At 37.1% G+C, this 25,286-nt stretch overlaps 1 protein-coding gene across 1 annotated transcript in view; it reads right to left on the reverse strand.

Annotated features, from left to right (window-relative positions):
- The window catches only part of SLC30A9 (solute carrier family 30 member 9), a 36,181-nt gene extending 18,197 nt beyond the window's left edge, over positions 1–17,984 (reverse strand). Inside the window, exons 1-11 of the mRNA XM_082282096.1 lie at positions 17,790–17,984; positions 15,814–15,990; positions 13,210–13,272; positions 9,295–9,394; positions 8,407–8,499; positions 8,101–8,183; positions 6,991–7,049; positions 6,169–6,236; positions 3,550–3,652; positions 1,655–1,710; positions 188–323 (exon numbers count right to left, since the gene is read on the reverse strand). Coding sequence (XP_082138222.1) covers positions 188–323; positions 1,655–1,710; positions 3,550–3,652; positions 6,169–6,236; positions 6,991–7,049; positions 8,101–8,183; positions 8,407–8,499; positions 9,295–9,394; positions 13,210–13,272; positions 15,814–15,990; positions 17,790–17,886 — 1,035 coding nt within the window. The 5' untranslated portion in view covers positions 17,887–17,984. The remainder of the gene's footprint in view (positions 1–187; positions 324–1,654; positions 1,711–3,549; positions 3,653–6,168; positions 6,237–6,990; positions 7,050–8,100; positions 8,184–8,406; positions 8,500–9,294; positions 9,395–13,209; positions 13,273–15,813; positions 15,991–17,789) is intronic.
- Between the last annotated feature and the right edge of the window lie 7,302 nt (positions 17,985–25,286).

Consider the following 25,286-nt stretch of genomic DNA (forward strand, 5'->3'; position numbering starts at 1 on the left):
ATTTTGCTCCAAGATCAACTGTAGCTCTTAAAAAGATTTTTTTTTTCTTTAAACACATTTTCATTAAAAATGGTTTGAGTTAATTGTGTTGGGATTCAAACTGACTCACGAAGAGAACTTCAGACTATGACACTATTTTTTATTAAGTCACTTGTTTTAAATACAATACCAAACAAGATTAGCTTACCCACAGAAGAGATTCTACAGGATGAGGGTGGAGTAAACCTATGATCCCATGATACCAAGAAAGTCCTGCACCCATCATGAAAATGCCAACTCCACTAATCAGGGAGGCAATATAGCGCATATTTGTGAAACCATACCTAGAAGAAAGGAAAGAAAATTATTTCAGGAATATAAGATTCTACATCTCTACAAACATATCTCAAAGTTTGCCATCAATTTTTACATGCCTTAAATTATCATCATATGACTTGGCATCTATTTAAGACAAAGCAGCTAAATCCAATCTAATCCAAGGGGAAAAAAAACAGCCTACTTGAAAAAGGATATCTAATACATGCAAGGACACCAAGCATAAATATTTTTATAACCTGTTTTTAAACAGCTGTATTAGCTTTGGTACAATGACTGAGGATTTTACAACTGGAAAAAAAAAAAAAACCAAACAACATTCACCTCAGGTTTAGATTTTAGTGAAATGCTACCTCTAAATGAGGACTCTAGTTTTGTGAGCAGCCAGTCTACATAATTCATAATACTAATTTAAAGGGAATAAAATTTATACATCTCTCAGTAGTACAGCTAACTACAGATATTCAACACTTGCAGTTTTTAAGTGCAGTGGAAGAATTAAAGCAATATTAAAAGTATCTATTTATTCCTTTTTTTGGTTTTAACTCCATCTACAAACAGTGCATTTTTTTTGTCTATATTGAGGAAGAAGGGAAAGAAGTGAGAGGGAAAAAGGAGATATGATGAATATTTGCACAAATCTAAGATTTAAATTTTTCAAATTTTAATGATGCTGTTAATGAAAAAAAGGGTAACTAATTCCATAAATTAGATGTATTTTTGAACTAGTGCTTAAAGAATGAATGACTTGCCCAAACATATGAAGAGTAAAACAGGTCAACCCCAAGAAAATACAATGTAGAATACAGCTGTAACTTTCATGAACTTGTAAGAATTTATCAAGTACTACCCCTATTACTAGATAAAAACAAAGAGCAGTTAATGTCAAACACAACTCCTTATGGTACAAGTAACTGGCTCACACAATAGCACTTTGTTGAAAAAAGGAAGAGGACAGTAATTTTTATTTTTAAAAAATCCTGTGATCCACATGAACAGTGTGTAAAAACAAAGTAGATCTATTAGTTGGAAGAGGCAGAAGAGCCCACAACAACTTAGAGAAATAATGTCAATTAAAAGAAAACATAGTAAAAGCATGCCATGAAAAAAAAAGAACCAACAAAAAGCCAACCAAAACATGCACCAAGCCACTGAAACTACAACCCCTGCAGCTTGAAAGAAAACCCTTTTCTTATTTTATCTATTGTAAAATCAGAAACAATACATTTCAGAAATGACACAAAACAGCAAATTAAAAAGAACAAGGCGATGCACAAACAAGAACTGATCTTACTCCTATATATAGTTACCAAAATCTTTATTTACTCAAAAAGCTTACGGATGACTAGGGTCAGGCGTCCGTGCAGACTGACTGATGCCCAAAGCTAGCAACGCCTATTTAAGACAAAAGGTTAAAAAGAAAAAAAAATTAGAAACATTCTGTATCAACTCAACTTGAAAGGTAAAGATAGATGCAATTTGTTGAACTGCATATATGCTTTGCTACTGATATCTTACTAGAGCTGGAATATAATCCTCAAAATCTGTCATCTAAATCTACCACTCCCAAAAAATTGTTAGCTATACCTACATATATAATATATACACAATTATATGGTGTGTATATATAATTACTGTTAATTATAACTCAGAATTACAACTGAAAATGAACATTACATGCAATCACAAGTGTTATTGCTGCACTTCAGCGCAAAGGAATGAAGTTGCTCATGGAACAAAGCTACTTAAATAAATCCCTCTTGAAGAGAAATTATACTGACTGTGGTGTAGTATGATGATGACATAACATTTAAAGCAGTAACTTTACACTGCAACTTTTCAGCTATTTTGAAGGAAGAAATAACCCCTTGCCATCTAAATTGCCTATCTGGCATATATTTAATTAGGCATGTATTAAGTTGTTGATGCAATAAATTATAAATCTAGACCTGAATTTTGCAAAGCACATGTTTTGTTTTAGGACTACAGATAATGAAACATAGTAACAAAACTAAAATGCACACACTTTAGCCTTAGCAGCAGGAAGCTGCTTTGAGGCAGCAAGGTTTCTCCTGTGTTTTTCCCAAAACCACACACTCAATTATTTGAAAAAACAAAACAAACCCTCCACATATCAGTGGGACGTTCAACTTTGATATTTAAAAAACTATTAAAAAAAAACTATTTAAAAGAATAGCTCTTCAATGTATATAATACCGCTATCAAACTTGGTTCACCTGTACATTGACACACTTGGCCAAGTGAAAAATCAAACACTTCAAGGCTGGCTTCCCCATACATTTAAGTGCTATCAGTTGAATTAGGAGCACCCCTGTCTTCACTTTACATTTGGAACAGCTGAAAGGTTGTGTAAAACCATCAAACAAAATGTGAGTCCTAATGCAGTCTTCCGGGACGGAAAAGCATACTAGGTCCAACTCAAGGAAAGTTTGCCAAAACTATGTTAATAGACTTTTCAAGATACTCAGCCTGCTCTAAGGTTCCACAGATTCCTCAAATTTGGAGGAGCACAAGACTGTAGCATTTTATGAATTACAAGCTACCCAAGGACTCATCTTTCTTGAGCTGCATGAGCCCTTCTTTCAACCCTTTCTTTAAGGGTTGATTTTTTCCCCCCAAAGCCTTGCAATATCATTTTAAGGTCTCATAACACATGCTTCAAGCATACTATAGAAAACAGTGGAAAAAACAACATTAATTTTATCCCTGCACATTAATATTACATGCTCAATTCTGAGCCTGCCACTTCACTTCTCAAAGTAAACGTGCCATGTATGTGGCTACTTGTGCTGTGAGAGGCTGGTAAGGTAATCTAGGAATAGAAAAAGAAAACAAGATGCTCAAATTCTCATCATTATTCTACCTAGGGATGAATAAGTAACAAAGTCTGACATTATATTACAATAACTGACAGGAAAAGCATTTCAAGTTAACATTGAACCAAAATATTAACCAAAATCATCTTAGTTTCAAGTACCGCTCATGATCCATGAAGTAGCTGAGTACAGTTCTTACTGAAACTCCCCTCCTTCAACTTATTTCCAAAAAAACTTCAAAATCTACATTCTGATTTCTCATTCTTACATTAATACAAATTTAAAGCATCCTATTTTTTTTTTTAATTCAAGTGCACAACAACTACTGTAAGTATCTGTCTTTATTCCAAGTTTTATTACAAGTACTAACTTTAGCAGAATGGAAAAAAATACTCACCTGGTTACATGTGTCTGCTAAAGAATGTATGGCTTCTGAAAACATACTTGCAGAACCCGTGTAAACCCAAGCAAGTAGCTTAAAGAAAAAATTCAACCCATTTCTGAAAACAAAGAGAAGAAATACCAAAATATTTGGTGTTTAATATTTACAGCAAAACCACAGGTGCTGTACAATCATGCATTACCTGCCAGAAAGTGGTAAACTCAAATATCAGTTTAATAATTAGAGAGCTGTGCAGACAGATAACTCATATAGATTTTCTGCATGGTTACTGTGAATAATATCCTTTCAGCTAAACTTGATAATGATACACAATTTATTTTTCAAAAATCATTAACTTCTAAGCAGTCCCAAACAAGTAACACTTCCTGAAAACTACCATCACAGTCACTAGTCAGAACAACTAACTTTCTACCAGTGGGAGAATACAAGTCTTAACAACTTCCTTTTCTATTTTTTTCAGTCCTTTGCCTCCTACACATCCTCTCCCAATTCTATAGGGCAAGGTTCCCTACTTCAATCTCAGTCTAAGCCATTCTCAGTAGGATACAAATGTAAGATAAGAGACAGGAAGGCAAGAGACAGGAAGACAAGGCTGTCACTAGATTACACTGTAAAAATTATCTATGGAACTTCTCCATTAAGATGTTCAGTGCGAATGAAGAAGACATTTTTACAGCTACAGGTTTACTGGAGTAAACACTGTCCTATGTTGCACAAAGGTAACTATTAGCACTAAAGTCCAAGTCTACATTCTCACTTCAAACATCATCAGAATCAGTAGGTTAACTGCTATAATCATATTGCACAGAAAATCAGACTAGAGAATTATAATATCCTCCTCTATATTTTTTTAACATGAGTTTCATTTATTGCCAATTTTTTAAATTATCTAAAGAAATTAAGTGTAACAAGAAACTTCTAACAACATCTTGTAGTGGCATATTTTAACAACACATGCCAGAAGTTATATTCAAGTTAGAGGAAGCAAACCCAGCAGATTCTGAGAAGGCAGCTAAGATGCTCTGATTTGGTTGGAAACAAAGTTACATTTTACATCAGTCACCACCACTTCAGAAAGTATTTGCTCCATTGTACTGAACTGAACTAATTTAGCTACCTCATTTCTATCTGCATGGACCTGAAAGTAGGAAATCTTAACAGAACACAAACCAAAGCTATTAACACAAGAGTGTTCCAGTGCAGCTGGTCTATACCCTCACACACGGATCCATAGAACAACTCAACTTTTGACTGAACCACATTTCATCCTCACTGGGGAAACCTGAAGTTTGTTAAAAGTCTACCAAATAATTCTAACTGCAGAAGTTAAGACAGATTGATTCTTCTTGAGACAAAGCCAAAATCCTTTAAAAATATCAGGACCACAAGCAAAGGAGCACTGATGCTGGCCTTGACTTAAATCTCTGAAAAGTCGTAAGATATTTTGAGTTCCAGAGTAGCTTGAACTTCTGAAAAAGTTCCACAAAAAGATGACTGAGCAACACAACTATCTCTACAAATTTCTCCTGGACTGGCTGCCAGGCATTCCTGTATACCAATACTCAAAAATTCAAAGGTATTTATGAAGAGAATGCAATGTTTACAGCTATGCTCTATCTAGAAAGCAAGAGGAAAGGTCTGTTTTCTCTGTATGAGTATAAGAAACAGAAGGAGGTAGAAATGACCACAACACCCCCAGTCTTTTTTTTCCATTAGAAACATCCATACTAAAAATTCTTACATGTTTTTAACTTAAAAGGCTCTGAACAGTTACTAGTAGAATACTCAGTAAAAAGGAAGGTTTTCAGTCAAATGAGCTTTGTATTTTTCTTCCACAAATAAAAGAATATCGTTTTGCAGAAGCTCAAAGAGCTACTTCCTGCTCAAAATGTTTTGGTTTCCTGGGCCAAAAAAAGTAGTTTCCCTCTTTCTATTATGCTTGGTTATATCAATAGGGCCTTTAAAATTAAATAGCTTTTATAAAACAAAATGTGTTTAAAAACTGCAAGGTTTCATGGCAAGCAATTTTTAGCCTCCATTTCCTGAGAAAAACTTAACACACTTCCTCCTATTTCATACCAGATAGTCTCTGTGATCATTTGTTTTACATCAGAATCATTAATTTAACCTTGTTTCATTCAAACTTGTGAAAGCTAAAAAACTCAAAAAATACCCCCTTTTCAATTAGGAAAGAAAATAGCTAAAGAACAGTATAAAGAGAAAAGTGAATTGTTTTCTGTTGGTTATATGGAAGACTGTTTAAAATGTATGAAAAGCTTCCTTTCAAGGAGCAAGAAAAAAGGACAATTTTAAATACCTGCTTCTTCACATCCTTCAAAATTTTAGTTTTTACTTTAAGAAACTCTATTGTCTGATCAATTCCAAAAAAATTGCTCTTCTCTCATCAGAGATATATTCAATACCTGATCGCTATGTACTGATGAATGTATTCACATAAACTCTCTCCTATCAACAATAAATAGATAAATCTATTGATTACAGTTACAGACACAGGTATCTTTATCTTAAATAAACACACTGTTCCTATTTCCAGGACAATATAAATAAATTGCTTTATACTTGCATAAACAAAACATTATTTTTTTTACTTACATGCAAATAGCTACCATTACCACCTTCCCTGGTCCCTTGAAAAACATAGCTGCTGAACTGGAGCGTGGCTACGTAAAGAAATAACAGATTATTTAATAACTAAATCTAGACCTCGTAAGACACCTACCATAAAATAAAAATTAAATTATTAAATAATAAATTATTTATTATTAAATTAAAAACTTCGCACTACCCTGTATTGCAAAAGTGAAGCTACAGTTCTTGAAGGCAACTAATTTACTACTGAATGTTCAGCCAAAGTGCAGTTGGGTCTTCCATATTTCTACAAATAGTTGGCTATAAAAAAAATAAACCTCCAGTGAAGTCTGCAGCAGAGGCCACTGCAGCCATAAGGCCCAGAACCTGCTACAGAATCATTCTATACACCCAACACCTGGATCTAGGGTATCTGTCTGCTTAAGCAAAGAGGAAGGGCCAGCAGTGCATAGACAAAAGCATTCATCTTCTGGGGTCTTTTTCCTTAAAGAAACTTACTTAGGTTTTTTTAATTAACAATATATTCACTGTACATATTAATAGGTTATACATGAAATCACGAGTACAGCTGTGATTTTGGTAAGAAGGCAACTGAAAAAACAAACCCTCTTACTGGTGGATTACACTGTCACAGTAGGAACCCATTCAAGCTGTCATCATAACATTTACTACTGCATATCAGATATAGATCTGGTATACTACAAAATATAAAATAAAGTGCAAATAAATCTTCCAATAATATTCAGTTACACAAATTTTCCTTCAAAAGGTGGCATAGTACATTTTATGACACTTCTCTAGCCAAATACTTGAAAACATCCTTACCTTAGTATTTCCAAAGAACTCCTTGTATTCCCACAACAGCCTTTGGTTTCTAAACAGATCTGCAATACAAAATTAGTATAATGAATATGTACTAGTAACCAGTAGTTTCAGGAATTGAAGTCTACTTTTTTTATGCAGCATAATCTATCTGTGAAAAAAATCCTCTCTTGATACTGTTAATCACAAACACATGTTGTTATATACTCATGCAAAATGACATATACAATATGTTATGATCCTATACATTGTTACCATTTCTACCAACAAATGATAATGCATAGACGGTAAAACCTCAATACACTTCTACAAATTCAGGCATTTTATTTATATCCAAAAATTATTCTCCAGGTCAATAAAAATGTTGAGGCTCCTGACTGCACTTTCAGTACACTTACAGACACTTTAACAGGTGCCTGCAGTTCTAGCCTTTTTTGCCAGAAGGGTGTTCTAGCAGCACAACTGTTTCCAAAAAAATTTACCTCTCATTTTAAGGTGCACAACTGCACTAAGTATCTCGAAGCAGTAGTGCCTCTTGTGTGATTTTAACTGACTAGACAGATCCAAATACATTAAAAACTACTGATTTGGCTGTACATGTTATTGATAATATCAGAAAGGATAACAAAAATAACATTACACAAAAATATATTATTTGGGGGTACTTCTCCCCTTCTGAAACACAAAGGCAAGCTGAATTCTTTTCAGAGGAAAAAAATTAATGAGTAATGGTATGGTATAAACATCTGGATCAGTTTTAACTCTTTTCAAAATTAGAATTAGAAAACTATTAGAAAAATTAAAAGAAATGCAAAGGCATTGAAAATGTAAATTATCATCTAGAAATTGAAAGCCCCCCCAAAAGAGTATGACTGTAGATCTCAACTGAAGGTACATTCTTGCTGCATCACAAAGAAGATAAATTGCAAGATAGTAACAGACTATATCTGCATAGATAGTGTAACATGCTACTCTAAGATTATGCCATAAAACCTAGTCAGCAATTGCTAGTTCCAAATTTACATGTTCTCAATAAAATAACACTATCTGGTAGATTTCTAACAATCATACCTGATTGTTATATTTCAAGTTCTTTGAAAACTCTATACTCACTTTCTCTGTACTTGATCTCTGCCTCTTTACGTCGTTTTCTTTCTCTGGCAAGAGCCTCTGGACTACCCCAAACTTCAAGAGACCTGCATGAAGTAAAAGTAACTTAACAAAGTTTCTATTCATGCAACTTTTTTTTCAAGCATAAAAACATACCCTCCAATTTTATATACGCAAAGTAATTATTACAATAATCAGGATATAAAATCTGTTCTGATAGAAAACAAAAAACATTATTGCCCTTATACCTTGCAAACCTGACTTAAAAACTCTTTTCTCTCTCTCATCATCCATTTTAAATGTTCTTACTTTGCCTCTACATCCGATCTCAGGTACACGGTGAAAGTCTCAGTGTCATCATGGGGACTTCGTCGCTTAATTTTCCTCAGCTGGTCTAAATCACTAAAGAAAGGGGACAAAGAGCTTAGTGCAAGGAAAGGATCATATTGTTCTAATTTGACTTTTATGCCTAGGTGATGTTCCACAATTTTGATATTACTAATTTGCTGTACAAAAAAAGTGAAGTTGTTTACTTCAAACAGAACATATAGATAACACGAAGCAAGTTATCTCTAGGAGGCTATTGAAAACTACTGTTTTTCAAACACAGAAGTCCAAATCATGTCTTCATACTATGAAATACTGAAGACAAAGTATTAAAACACTATATAATAAAACATCCAATGAATGATCCGTATGTAACTGATAATGTGTACATATGTTAAACAAGCAGATTTATGAATTAGCATCTCTAAATGGAAATCAGAAGTCATGTGACAAGAAAAGTTAACAAATTTAATCCCAAAATTTATACTCCCAGCACAAGCTGCAAAAGGCTGAAGATAACAAAGCTACTTGGGGAAACAGCTAAAATTTCCTATGCTGAGCTACACATTAGGGCATCTACACCATTATGTAAAAACAGGTGAAGAACAGAGGTGTCTCCCCCCAACGAGATTTATGGTCTCATAGGTACAAATAAACTACTCTAAGAAGCAAGTAATGAAACATGAAAATTAAGTGCAAGCTCCTAGTCCACTGTAAAACTAAGCAAGAACTAACTTCAGCCACTTAAAATTATGTATGCACAAAAGCATTTAGAAAAAGTTGTGCAAAATCACTCTACAATCACAATTACTTCTCATGCACATATGAACAAATATTCTGAATTTAAATCTCAACTCAAACCCATCATACCTGGATTTAAGACAAAACTCATTTATTGCTCTGACTCCAGTGATGAAGTTATTCTGTGTGTATTTTGGTCCATACTCTCTTTTTTTAAGGAGTGCTTTCACTTAAATAAAGAAATAGATACACAAGTTAAGTCACTCATGGAGACTACAGCAGAAACTTCAAAAAGTAACTCAATCTAGTGTCATATTGTAATATCTCTAAGTGGAAATCTGAAAAACAATGCTTGCCAGTGATACAGAAAATTGACAGTGAAGAGTAAGGTACCTTCCTCATTGTGAAAATGAGTAAGAGTAGAATGATTTACCTCCAAAAATGCTACTTACTAAGCTGTAGTTCAGGGTTCTCAAACATAACTGCCACTGTCAGCTACCTCTCCAACTTTGATGTCAGAGATGGTGCTTGGCTACATAAATAGCATTCAAATATGGCCAGTTGGAAACCCCTGGTCTAGCAACTGAAATACCAACAAGACTCCATTTCTATTTTTTCCAATAATCAAGTCCAGCTTCTGCAAATAAGACTTTTGACCCTTGCTGAGGATACAGAGGAATGAGGCAGACTGTATACATCATTTTTCCGAACTATTACTTTCAAAATTAGTACTCTTAACATTGGGCATTTATAACAATTAAAAACATTAATTCTTTATTTATAATGCTTTTTATATCTAGAAGATGTACTCTTATCACATCAGATTTTCATGCACAAGGAAAAGAACACCACACATATTCAGAAAAATTATAAATGGAATTTTAAATTTATGCCATTATTTCCCACTTGTCTGTATGTACATAATTTCATCTTATTCTCAAATGTAAATCACTATACATTAACATGCATTAAAAATATGCTTATTGGAAGACTAGTTACATTCGGAAGGATATAACACAACCAACACTGTAATGTAACTCACATTACAGAATACAACTTAAAACAAAAAGCTCGGATTCTACTGGTGAGAAGACCTTAGGGCACACGTGAACTTCAGGCATACCACAGGACTGATATGATTTCTACAGTTGGTCCAGAGCTATTCCTCACAGGATACTTACAGGAAGACACTGCTTTTAAAGACTTCGAGAAAATTTTTCCCGGAGTTCTACATTGTCTTTTTGAAGCTTAGCAACAAAATATATTGCTTGACTCTCCACGATGCACTAACAGTAGAGGTACCAATATTTATCATAATAATCTGATTTCTCTCATCCAGTTTGAACTTGAACAATTTTTTAAGTCCCTGAATAACCACATTCATCCCACAAAGCTTCTGAGTGAAGGTGATGAAAAAAATCTTAAGATATTTTCTAAAAACAGTACACCATTTACTAATGTTAGAACAGGTTGATACTTTTTAATCAAGAACACTTCCCATCTTTTATTTTAAAAAAATACACACCCAAATCATATTAACCTTACTATAAAACAACTTACAGATTTATCACTTACTAATTCATCTTTCAGAAATACAGGTAAATTTCACTAAAATAAATCATATTGTACATTGTATATATTGTACTACAATTGTACATTGCACTGTATCTCAGCAATCCTACTCCTAGTTCAAGTAACTGTATAAAACTAATAAATGTGGAGAAAAAAAATCTATTTGGTGTTTACAAGAGAAAGACAAACTCTATAAAAGAGAATGTTAAAAAAACACTTAAAAAGGACATTGTTTTAAGATTAGTGATCCTTTAAAAATGTTACTGTCTTTGTAATACTTAGTATTACTTGGATCAGTAAGTTTCTAAGTCAGAGCAGCTTTTTAAGATTAGAATTCCACCTTCTAGACACTATCAAAATCCTTAACATAAACATTCCTCCTTGCACATCTTTAATTTAGAGAGGAAAAACTCTTATTGAAAGATGTATCTATTTTCACAATTATTTCACAGAAATAATAATTTCTCCTATCTACCTTGTATTTTCTCCCCACACGCATATACTAATCAACAATAAACCTAAAGAAATTGACATAAAAGATGTAGACAACAGCGTACAGAAAATATACATAAACACTGATCCACCTTGTTACAAAAAAAATTATGATTTGATGTTTCTTTATTTTGAGGAAAGACAGGAAGGACTTTAGATACATAGAATGCTAGGAGTAATCTAAAGCGGTTTTTAATGGTGTAAAATTCTCACAATAATACAATAGGAACTATTAGTATAATAAAGTGTGGAAGGAGTGAATAAAGACAGAGTGAAATCAAGTCATGATAAATTAAAAATACAAATGAAAGTTATACTCTTATTTTGCCATTCATGTTTTTAAACAATGTAACTGATGAGTAAAGCATATATTTACTTGTATTGGGTTTGCATGGCAAGCTTTTGGTAGTGGAGGGCTACAGAGGTGGCTTTTCTGAGAAGCTGCCAGGAGCTTCCACTATGTCTGGCAGATCTAATGCCAGCCAGCTCCAAGAGGGACCCACCACAGGCCAAGGCCAAGTCCATCCAAACAGTGGCAGCATCTCTGGGACAATGTATTTAACAAGCAGTGGCGGGGGAGAAACTGGGCACAACGGCAAGCGCATCCAGGAGAGAAGAGTGAGAACACATGACAGAAACAGCTCTGCAGACACCAAGGTCAGTGCAGAAGGAGGGAGAGGAGCTGCTACAGGCACCAGAGCAGAAATCCCCCTGCAGCCTGTGGTGAGGCAGCTGTGCTCCTGATGGAGGACCAAACACCGGAGCCAGCGGACGCCCAAAGGAGGCTGGGACCCTATGGGAAGCCCACACTGGAACAAGCTCCTGGCAGGACCTGTGGCCCCATGGAGGGAGGAGATCATGCTGGAACAGGTTTGCTGGCAGGATTGGTGACCCTGTGGGGGACCCACACTGGAGCAGCCTGTTCCTGAAGGACTGCACACTGTGGAAGAGGGATCCACACTGCAGCAGTTCATGAAGAACTGAAGTGCAAGGGAAGGACTCATGCTGGAGAAGATCATGGAGGACCGTCTCCTGTGGAAGGACCCCATGCTGGAGCAGGGGAAGAATGAGTCCTTTCCCCAAGGAGGAAGGAGTAGCAGAGACAATGTGCTTGATGCCAGCTCCCGTTCCCCATCCCCCTGCACCACTGGGGGTGAGAAGCTAGGGAAAAGCAGGAGATTAAGCCTGGGAAGAAGTGAAGGGTTGGACGAAGGTGTTGTAAGATTTGGTTTTCATTTCTCAGTACTGTAGTCTGATTTGACTGGCAATAAAATAAACTGATTTTCCCCAAGTCCAATGTGTTTTGCCCATGACAGTAATAAGTGAGTGATCTCTCCCTGTCCTAATCTCAACTCAGGAGCCTTCCATTACATTTTCTCTACCCTATCCAACTAAGGAGGGGAGTGATAGACTGCCCTGGGTGAGCACCTGGTGTCCAGCCAGTGTCAAGCCCACCACATTATTACACACAAATGGGAACTTTACACACCTCAGATTAGGCAGTTCACATGGTCAAAATATATTTAGAAGCAACACTGATTAGATTAACTCAGTAATAAGAAAGAACAGAAGACGACTTAGAACAAGGAACAGGGAAGATCAAGTATTCAGCTTAGCCACATTAAGTCTGAGAGGGTGAATGGACATGCCTAAAAACACACAAGGAGGACAGACTGCAACAACATGTGAACAAACAAATCAGCCTTTTCCTGAAGAACTCTGCAGATTAAATGAAAATTACCAACAAACACAGAAGAGTGAGTAATTAGAAAGAATACTGCTATATTTGATTTTTTAGGAGTCGTTTTCAAACAAACAGGTACCAAACAAAGCTGGCACACAAGTGTGTATTAAAATGCTATTCACATAACTTGTTTACACAATTGAAGAGGAGCCAGAGTTTCCTTACACTTCTTTTTTTTTTTTTTTTGACTACTAGCATACAGCAGTAAAGTTTCAATACACTAAGTACTCCTTTACCTTTTACTTGGATTGGCTGTTTAGGTGAAGACTGGTTTTGGCCTGTGTTGGTTGTATCTTGTCCTGCAAAACAAAATTAAAGCTCCCTGTAAATATGGAAGTACCTACTTTTCTTTTTAGTAAAGAGTTTGACTGACGTAACATTAGAATATATCTTAATATTGCTTTGCACCCTGACAATTAGAAAATTTTTTGCCAGATTTCCAACATTTAAAACTCTCAAAAGACAGAAACAAAGCAAAACAAAACAAAAAAGTGAACATTTAATATAGTATTGATCAATAAACTCCTAGCAGCTTGCAGAAGAACACCAATTTGCAAAATATTTCAGAAAGCATCCCAAATTAAAAAAAAATATTTTAACAGTGCACTTATGGTTTGGGACAAATTTTATGCAAAATTTTAGGTTAGTAAATATAATTAATTCTATATAGCTTATGGCTGCTATGTATTAGAGTGTTCCAGAGCTTCCAAGCTGGGATTCAATTTTAAGGGATGGAAGCTTCTTCATTTACAAAAAGTTAGCTCCCTAAAACACAGAATATTTAAACTAAAACCCACAACTCATGTGTAACAAACTGGAGCTGGAATGAAAACAAAGTCTTTTAGGTGGTTTTGAAACTTGTGGATATGATTCTATTAAAAAAATTAAAATATAATTTACAATAGTGAAATTAATCTTAATATTTGGAAAACAATAAATTTGAGTAAATTCAGTGAGATTTCTACTTAGAAGTACTACTAGAAAATACAAACAAATACCACATCCTTATCTCATACATCTCAACATAGCTTTTAGAACAAAAAACTTACGGTTCTAACATGTCAAACCAACATATCCACTCTTTTGTGCCCTACCACTCTATAACATTGGAGGTTTGCCACACATTCATAATCATTAACAAAATTTAAAACTATCTTGTTGAAAGTGATATATTAAAAACAATGAAGATTTTTCAAGCTGGTTAGTGTTAAGTAATGAGGTACTCCTAGCTTAACATGCTACTCAAATTATTCAAAGATCAGATTCTCTTGAAGCTTGGACTATGTAACTATGTTTCCATCAGGCAGTTAGTTAATGCCCTAAAAGCAACTGAGAACTACAGCTAATAACAATTCAAGGATACTTTCTTGCAAAAATAACATTTATAAATTTCTGAAGCTGATCTTACTACACAGCAAATAAGGCTGCACCATAACTAACTAGTATTCCTTAAACAGTCATCCCTTTCACTTGAAAACAAAAGAAAAAAACCCTTTGTTTTTTCTGTCCTTTCTTTTCTTACGTGGTTTAAAATACCAAGCAGCTGACCATCAATATTCATGATAAAAAACTTCCACTAAGACTGTTTTGCAAAAACTTGAGTAGCAGCTTCTTTTCAAAAAACATGTACAACCATTTCTATCATTAAAATAAATATCACAAACACTACTTAACAAAAGATTGGTTCACAAGCTTTCAGGGGTGGGGGGGAAAGACATAAAAATATTAAGATTATATCCACACACAGAGATCTACGTACATCAAGTACCCTTTCGAAGTTTACTACCTCAGCTTAGAGACTGAACAAAATCACAGTGCATCATTGAGGAAAAAGGACACAGAATACTTCAATTCACAATCACTGTTTTTCAGACAAGTAGAGATTGATATGACTATAACCTTCAAGACTGATCAACGTTTAAGAGTCACTTTGTACTTCCAAGTATTAGAATGTAATACCCTTAGCTGGCTACAGTTCCTAGCTTTTAAAGACTGTTGCAAGCCCCAGGAATTTACAAGTTACTAAAGAAGGAACAAATATCTGCCATCCTGACAATAAGGAAAAGGAAATTTTCTTTAAAAGACCACTCCCATAAAAGCATACAGAAAGAGAGCTTTCATTCTGAAAAGCATCTGTTATCTCTTAAGCACAGTCTTCCAGCCTGTGTCTGTGCAGCCTCAGAGTTAATAAGCATCAAAAATAGAGGATGCTACAATGGAGCAAGTACACGACAGTTCTAAATTTCACGAGCACCTAACAAGCACAAGATCAACAACAGAACAGCAGGGAGGATCAGGTTATGCACCCTGTATCAAATGTTTAATGTGAATGCTGCAGTTCTAACAACTGTCAGATTAGAAAGCTCTAGCAGATGAAACAGCTCAACCTTCTTTACCCGTCATTTATAGTCTGGCCTTGAAACGCCACACTGTTCAACAGTGACACTAGTTCAGTCTTTATCATTAGTTCCTTTGACACAACATACCTGAAATACTACCCAAAAATTCAAATAAGCAAGCAAAGTGGCAAAAGTTGAGTAATATATTCCATTTCTTACCTCTTAAATTACTTAATCCCTTTCAACATCCACATTTTCTCCATCGCCACTTTAAATCTGATTACTCTAAACTTAAACCCTTAAAATATCAGAATGACAAAGAAATAAATTTCAGCACTCCTTCCTGCTTATGCATTTGAATTTTCTATACAGATGCCCACAACCAAAAAATACTAAGAATTCTGCAATCATAGTATCACACAATTGAAAGAAAAATGTTATCACTAAACATATTAAGCTTTTACATTTTTATACATACTCCTCATTGTAGCTTAGTACTACCTGTTTCAACTTTATGCAGGGTTTCTCCACGGGCTGATCCATTTGTATCTTCTGATCCAAGATCTTTCTTCTGACCATTGGAGGTATAAACTCTCACTTGACTCATCAACTGCACAGGCAGGCGACTGCATGGTAGAATATAAGACAGGCTCCCACTTTTCATTGAAACTTGCCATCCTAACAAGGGGAAGAACAAAAGCTGTTTCAGGCAGCCATTTTGGAAGAATAAAGAAGGAAAAGAGGTCCTGCTCTACCAGCATAAGTTATGGAAAGTTAGCTTGTAAGTACTGATCCGTGCTTATCTTAGCCATGTTTATGAACTACAAAATGAGAGTACATAGCATGTTTTCACTACCTCCCTTCAAACATCCACTTTTAAATTTCATTCTAACATTAGGGGGTTTTTCCCACAGTACAGTAAGCATTTTTCCCGAGATCTCTGGATGATCTTAAGGGTTAATTAAAAAAAAAAAAAAAAAAAATCTATTTGACAAGATTGGCTTTCTGATACATTAAGTCCCATTCTAGTCATACTGCCTCAAAGTCTTTAAAAACCATATATTGATAAAAGAACAAATACAGACCACTACAAAACTATTAGCCAGTGTTGCCATTTCATTTAACTCTGTGCACGCTCTGCACAAATCACAGCTTACCCATGAAGAAAAACTGAACTGTGTGCAAATCATATAGTTGCTACAGAAATCATGTAGAAAAGCACACAACATTACACAAAACATTTTATAGGGAAGTGTCCTAAATTTTGCAACATTCACAATAAACAAATTACAAGGTAAATATGCAAAAAGTCCATTGAGAAACCACCCTGGGTAGGCAATCTTCAATTTCAAAAGCTTAGCCAAAAGCCGAGTTGCAGTACAGACCAATCCGTATTAGCAACCAGTTTCTTTTAGGGAGCACAACACTTTTGTAGAGAGGGTAAATAACACCTCCAACCAGAAATGCAGCAGGGAAACTGGCTCCTTTGGAAAGTACTCGCTAAAAAATAAATTCATTTAAAAAAATAATTAAGAGGTGCCACTAAATAAAGACATACAAAGCACGACCACTTAACTATTAATAACATACCTCTCACAAAAAGAAGATAGTATTTTACAGCACTATTAATTCCACGAAAGCCTCAACAGCTCTCCTTTTTTTGTGTGTGTGTCTTCTGCACACCTGCATGTCTGTGTGCACCGACCTGAACCTTACCGAAGGAAAACTTCATCAAAAAAGGACAGCTCTTACTAACTGTAGTCACAAACGTGACAAAAGCCTTTAATATGCAACGCAGTTCACTGAACTTACTGATTACGAATTTATCAAACACTACAATAAATACGCGGCACAAGATGAGCAGTGTTGTTTCCTAAGCTTTGGTCATACTGGAGCAATTGAAAAGGAGAAACTTAATCAGCACATTTAGAGGGCATTTTTCCTACTAATCCATGCACACACAAGAAAGAGTTAAAGAAAAAGAGCATTTGCCGCAATTCAACCGTGACTACACGAAAAGGGGGAAAACCGCTCAGAACTCAAATTCCATGAGATCTGCGGCCTAAAGGAGAAGCCGGGGCTCGCTCCGCGGACCAACACAGACCCCGTAAGACCGCGCTACATTTTATGTAATTACTGCAAACTTCGGCCACGGCAGGAGCATGACGTGCCCGCTGTACGTCAGACGGGGCTGGCACAGCCCGGCCGAGGACACCCCGGCCCGGCACTGCGCTCGCAAAACACTTGCACGTTCTCCTTCTTTTTAAAGCCGACCCTCAGAAAGTAGCCGGCGCTCCCGGAGGGTCCCGACCCACTGGTGCCCGCAGCGGTGCTACCACCCCGGGAGAGAGCCCGGCTGCCGCCACCGCCTGCGAGCGCCGGCACTCGCTATACCCCAGGCGAGCGCGCAGCTCCGCCACAGCTCCCTACGAGCCTCGGCCGGCGCCGCGCACCGGCCCGCCCCCCGCAGGACTCACCGTGGCAGGCGCGGGGCCGCGGCGCCGCCTGGCACCGCAGGTACAGGCGGTAGAGGCCGCGGCAGCCCCGCCGCTGGGCGGCCAGGGCCGGCATCATGGCGGCGGCCGCTCGGCAGCGGCCGGCGGGCGGGCGGCGATTCGCATCGGCGGAGGCCGGCGCGGCTGCGGCGGAGCCCCGCTGGCCCCGGGCGGCAGCGGTGGCCGGAGGCCGGCAATGGGCGGCGCCGCGGCACCCGGATGTGTGGGGGCACCGCGGGGCCGCCGCTGACTCACCCGCCCCGCCCGCCGCGCCTGCGCCTGGCCCGGGGAGAGGGGCGGCGTCGCGCCGGGCTGGCGCTGGGAAGCGGCTGGGACCCGGCTGCCGCCGCCGGGCCTGCAGCGCCTCGGCTGCAGCTGCTGCTCTTTTACTGTGCCTGGTGGAGGGCGTACGGGTGGGCACGTGTAACAAAGGTACGCGCGTTAGATTTGTTAGCAGACGTGAAAGCACATTAGACATTTTATCAATAGGGTCACAGAAATAATTAGGTTGAAAAGATCTCTGAGATCATCGAGTTCAGCCTACGACCGAACACCAGCTTGTCAACTACACCATGGCACTAAGAGCCACATGCAGTCTTTCGTTAAACACCTCCAGGATGGTGACTCCCACCATTTCCCGGGGCAGCCTGTTCCAATGTCTAATGACCCTTCCTATGGAGAAATTCTTCCTAATGTCCAATCTAAGCTTTCCCTGGCGCAGCTTCAGACTGCATCTTGGCAGTCTCTTCCAACCTCGTTATTCTGTGATTCTCGTCCTGTCACTTACCTGGCAGAAGAGGCTGACTTCACCTGGCTACAGCCTCCTTTCACGCAGTTGTAGAGAGTGATATGGTCTCCCCTGAGCGTCCTTTTCTCCAGGATAAATAGCCCCAGCTCCCTCAGCCACTTCCCAGAAGACTTGTGGTCCAGACCCTTAACCAGCTTCATTGCCTTTCCCTGGACATAGGTAACATTAAAGCACGTACACTGAATTTGTTTGCATTATTTCTATATGAAAATGTGCTCCCCCTAGCCTAAGCCATCACCTAAAATGCCCTTCCCAGATCAGTGCTTAAAATAGGATTTAAAATGATGTCTTTCTCCAGGGAGAGTGCCATGTGGCTGACCCTGTGCTCTAGGGTTTTAAGGGTTGCCCGTGCCCAGCTGTGACACCTCCTGCCCTGCTCACCTACAGCCTGGCTCACGTGCCTGTAATCAGTCCCACTGGCACTGTATTATACTCTTTTATTTAAAAAGTTTTTTTCCAGTATAGCTTTGATATTGGTTTACATGACTGAGAAAGTCTCAGGCTTCCTTGCCTTCATTTGCACACTGGGAGGAACATGGGAGCTCACCAGAAGTTTGCTTCACAGGGAATTTGGATAATTATTGTACCTGATAATCCACAAAGCATTTGATCACTGAGGAGAGTTATTACAGTGCCTGTCTTTAACATACATAATTACATTTTGAACAAAGTTTACTGGCACGTCTTTACCAGCTACCTAGTAACATTGCCAAAACAATTTTCCTAGAAGCCCAGGGGAGACAGATTGAAGTAAAATACTTCCACAGAATAATTAACACCCATCTTCCCAGTAGTACAACTGCAGCCATACCAAATGAATCAGGAGTATTGCAACAGATGCTGTGTCATTAAGTACCAGATGTACAGCACTGGAATTAAATACTAAACTGACTGCAGGTTGTAAAGTAGCACAGGTGAGGTCACTTCACCAATTTCAGATGGAGTCTAACATGCAGCTGATACATGTTTTGCTGGTTATTTTGGCAACAGCCTAAGTAAAAACAAAAATAAAGAGGAGGTTGAGAGTTCCCTATTTTTTTTTCCCCTACATAAAGATGTTTGAAAGCATATAGAAATTCTTGAAACATTTGTAATTTCTGAAGACTCATTGCTATACTCTAGAAGAGATGCTAAGTTTAGGTTTATAATTTCCTCTCTAAAATCAAATGGAACCACTAACTATTTAATATTCTTTTATCCATCTGAAGGTTACTGAATTTGCTTTCTCTGGTTTTGGTATTGTAAACATGAAACAAGAAGGAAAATAATAAAACTGGAATAGCATAGACAAATTAATAGATACCAACAGTGTGGTGATCAACCAGGATTTACACAATCAGCTACTGTGCATGACCCTTTATATTGGCAAACACTGAAAACTGATGGAGACAAAGAGCAAGTAAAAGAGCGTCAATAACAGCCTATTCTGTGTGGAATAGCCAAGGACATAAAGCAATTGATAATGAATTACCAAGACTCCTGGCATGCAGCTGCAGCATCCTAAGAAAAAAAATCAACTGTATTTATGAGCATCTCAATTTATGAGTTATCAATCACTAGCAATGAACAGAGAAAAATCCTAAATGATATGGTATTTCAGGACATCCAAACTGCATTTAACAACTTTTTCTCTGTGGCAAAGAGTACTATATACAGCAAATCTGTGAGATCTTGTTTTCAATCAATACAGCTGGAATTGCATTCTGAGGTTTAATTTTGAATGAGGGTTATTCAATGACTACTTTAAGCCTGTATTTCATAAAATCAACCTAGGAAAAAAAAAGTCTCATTCACATTCAAGTTGCTAAATGCTAAACTGATAAGAAAATATTATTTCCATATACCATGCTTGTACATGGGCTTTTGTGCCTTTTCAACCTCTGTCTAGGGGACAGAGGTTACTCATGTACCAATTGTGTAAAGATCTTGGTATGTCGCTCATAAAAGGGGGAGACTTGCTACCATGTCAGAGTCATTTCCTCAGGCCTCCTTTTGCAAAAACTCTAGAACCCTTTTTTATACAGCATATTACCTTGCCTATAAAAAATTATAAGGTTAAGTTGCCTTACGAGGTCTTCAGGAAGAACAGGGACTATGGCTACAACCTGGTTTATGGAGACACTTGAAAAGTTTACATAGAACTGCTTGCAGATCAAGAAAGCCAGGTGACTGGATTGAAATAGAGACCTTTGAAAACTTTTTTCCTTATTCCTGTTTATTTAAAATAACTCAGTAACTGACTGTATTACTCAAGCTACAACAGTCCATCATGATGAAATTCTGCAATATTACTGCCTAGCAAGAAATCTGTGATATGTAAAGGCTAATAAGAAATGAAGGATTTTAGTGTTCCTTGTATGAAAAATGAAGTAATATAAAGCCAATTTGAATATTTTTAAATTTGAAATTCATTAAATATTCAAGTTCATACAGTGGAGAGAGACTTGCCATGTCCCCAGATCCACAGGAAGAGCTGATGGTATTGACTTAACATAGTTTAAATTACTCTTTAGGATTCCCACCATATCCTGCCTTGTGGGTCTCTCACAGAGCGTAACAGAGGAAAAAAGGGAAAAGGGAAAGACTTTTGATTTTTGTACCTTTTATGACACATATGCGGTTAACACAAGCAGCTACATACCAGTAGTACAAAAAATATGTGAATAAATGAAGTGTCCAGTGATACCAAATAACCTCTAAGTTTTTCAGGCAAAACATTTAAATTCACAGAAAATGAGACAATATTTTGTGGTGGGCAGGTGCATGAGGAGAATGACTCTTCCAAAGCACAGAATGGTGAATCTTCAGAAGCTGCATAACACCACTCTGAGTCACACAGGTCTGTAAAGCTATTTCATGGTCATTGGGTCAAAGATTTACATAAACTAAAAGTAAATATTTTCATTTCCAGCACACGGATGTTTTCAGTTATTCAGGATAAGTGTTTTCAATTATTCACATGCAGTTCATTCACCTAAACATCGACAGTCATCTGCAGTTTCTTGAACTGCGGGCAGCAGTGCTCAACAAGCCATTTCAACCCCAGCAGCAGCAGCAGCAGCAGATAGTGACTGCCAAAGGACAATAAATCATGAAGAGGCATTATTCTCCTGAGAAATTTAAACGGAAAGTTATTTTCCTGTAGCCAATACTCAGGACGAGCACATTACATTACTAAAACTTTTAGCTTCATAGTTGCAAATCAGCCACTAGAGGTCAGTAGTTTGGAATAAAATTAGCACACGAAGGAAGAATTCCATTTCATTTCAAATGGACAAATCATATAATTAAATAGAATTTCCAGCCTCTGAGTAAGGAAAAAGAACTCTTAAGGTTAGCAGCACTTGCCTTCACCCAAAAGCAGAAAGCTAGTTTAAAATTCTTAAAAACAATACTAGTTACATAACACATAAAATACTGAAAAAAGTACTCATTCTTTACAGTAATATACAGACATGCATAAGAACACAGGTCTGGAGGAAGCTTCTTGCATCATCAGGTTCAGTCTCTTGCTACTCCACTTGTCCTATAATTTCTTACATGAACCAAGCAAGGACCAGCTTAAAAGCAGCTTGATTCTTTTGCTTGTAAGAAAAAAAAAATTACAATAATGTGAAATAAGCTCAATTAGTACTTTTGAAGTGCATAAAGGCAGTGTATTAGAAGCACCTGTGCAGTGCAAGAAACTTCTTTAACAACTATTTCCCTTACAAATGTGTAACATTCTGCAAAGAGAGAAGGCCGCCAGAGGACAGGAAGAGGCTGTTTCATCATGAAGTGCAAAGTATATTAACACTTCCAAAAAGGAGGAAAAACCCTCAAAGCATTACATTTTATTTAGACATGTATCTAGTGATGTAAGTATACATACACATCCATTCACAGTACATACACACTGGTGCAACTGAATGTCCTACCTCTGCCTCAGAGTGATGTTAAAAAATATGAGATAATTAGAAATGTGAATAGAGCCATTGGATGCTCAAACACATGCATGCTGAACTTGATGCTTGTTGCTGTACCTGTAGTTTTCTAAGGCTTCAATATTTCTCTGTATTATACAGTTACACAACTGAAAATGCCACTAGACATATGAAAATTCAGAAAGTCAACCTCGGATTTCCATCTGCCATTACAAAAAACTTTTCATTAATGGCTTTGATTTATACTTTAACACTGAAAGGATTCATTTATTTCAATTATTTTTGTTGTGCTTTAGTCAGAACCTAACTGAAGTTGTAATAGCAGAAAGTATGTTGAAAGGGATTGTAATACACAGACATCTGTTTGGTCATCTTTTCCAGATTAAAAAAAATTAAATCCAAAAATATTAAAATACTAAGTTACAAATATCTTGTTCTATGCAAACATACATCAGGACAAAATCTCATGAGTTGTACGTATCAGGTCTTCCCCCGGATTGCCAAGAAAAAAAAAAAAACAAGCCCAGAGCATTTCTTTCTTTACTGTTTCACTACAGAAGCTTCAAACATAATACAGAACACATAATTCCACTGCAGCTATTTTCTATTTTAAGTAAACCAAAATTAGACTGTCATCTCCTGTAAAATGTGGCTATTTCAATTGTATTTTAATTTTTATGGAGAATAAATTATACATAATTTACAGCATGAAAACTTAAGTACTATCCAGAGGATACTGATGGCATAAAACCATGAATGGTGAACTGGGGTTTGTGAAAGCAAGAGAGCACCCAGCAGGATTTCCAGACATCTTTTTATCACAGAACTGTGTGACTCTTGGAGTGTCCTGCATAGGGCCAGGAGTCGGACTTGCCGATCCTGATTGGTCCCTTCCAATTCAGCATATTCTATGATTCTGGGATTTTCTGTGTTCTCATTATTTTTCTCCCCATTCTTCTTCCTTCCTTTTCTATTGCATTTCCACCTTCATGAAAACTACAGTTGATACTGCTTTAAACCCTGCAAATAATCTAGTCCTGCATCTTTTACAGTTTCTGATTTTCAGCTTAATTTTCCTGTGAAATATCTCAACTAACTAATGCATCATCTTCATCTAGCATACTCCTGCTTTTAACACTGGCAAAGGAACATGAGCAAATATTCATAGGAACACATATAGCAAATGAAAATACCATGATCTGCATTTGTTCCAGGAAAGCAGTTTCCCCAAGCCAGGCAAGAGTCTGGACTGTTCCAACACTTCACTCACCTCACAAGCAAGTTTTCATGGGCAGACACATGGAAGCTGTGATAGAGATGAACTCAAATCAATTTAAAGTAAGAACAAAGTCTTTCATGGCTCCTCAAAATACAATCCATACTACTGCTTTTACAAAAGCCCAGCTGTATGGTGGTAGCCTGGTGTGGTAGAATAAAGCCCATCTAATTGGCACTTGGGTTGAACAGAAGTCGGCTACTAACTGTGCCATCACCAATGAGCTACACCTAGCCCACAAGAAGAGGATAACAGGGTCACATTATTAAAAACAGTGGTTCACAATTTTGCTTAGTAATTGCAAAACAAATTATTATTATCCTGACAAAAATTCCAGGTAATTCAGCAGTAACCACGACTCATTTTCAGTTCAGCAGTGGCACCTACTTAGGTAGTAGGATGTAATCATAGTCACAAAGTAACCTATTCTAAAATTAAAAGACAGGAATTTTGCCAAAACACAGGTGTACAACTTTCTCTATTAACACCTGCACTGAAAACATGGCAGTAAACTGGGCACACAGGTAGATTTTCTTCCACAGGACTTGGAATTACCTATGCCAGATATAAAGCAGAATAGTTCCAATGAATTAAAGACAGGAATCAGCTCTTTTTTCTGTTTTGATATACACCTTAATCTTCCTGTTTCTCTAGAAAAAGTAAATGAGGTGCTGCAGTAGCTCACTGCATCCTGCACTATGCTAAACACATACACAGAAAACAAACACCCAACATGCACCTGGAACATTTAACACAAAGCTGTTGGTCACTAACTCAAATTGACTCAGAGATTGGAACTTAAATAACTGCTGTTTTGCAACACACACTAGTAATAGTTAAAATCCAGAAAAAATACACAATCTGATTTCAAGAACATCAACAAAACAATAGGTATCAATACAGAAAACTATTTAATTTGTTTCAAAGTATTTGAAATACAAATACTTGACATACAAAGCACATACTGTGAAGAAGGGTCACAATAAATTACAAATGGAGATACTTGCTCATTCACTGAGAGAAGCCCTTGGTATTTCCAATTTCATACCATCAAATTTATCATTCTTGCTGATTTAAGCACAGCACTGAACAAATATGGATCCCAGTGCTTTCTTTCACAGGTACTGGTATGGATGATTTACTGCAGTGATCCAATTTGAAAATCAGTAGGGACCAGTAAATCGCTGCATAAAAGAAAGAGCGAATGAGGTGCTTTTTCCTTAGTGTCAGCAGCCTGCGATTATTATGTTTATTAGATTTTCTTGAAAGGGCTTCACATTTTCTCAAATATGCAGGAGAACTGTATTTCCCCTCTGAGCCCTTACATTAGCATTTTGTGCCTCAGTCCTTGAATACAAGTAAAAGATGAATTTTTCAATTAATTTTAAAAGTTTATACCAGCTGGATGGCACAGAACTAAGCAATGAAACTCCCTTACCTGCACAACATCTGCCATTATCACAGAGCTAGCT

This window comes from Coloeus monedula (genome assembly GCF_965178545.1).
Source record: "Coloeus monedula genome assembly, chromosome: 5".
NCBI lineage: Eukaryota > Metazoa > Chordata > Aves > Passeriformes > Corvidae > Coloeus > Coloeus monedula.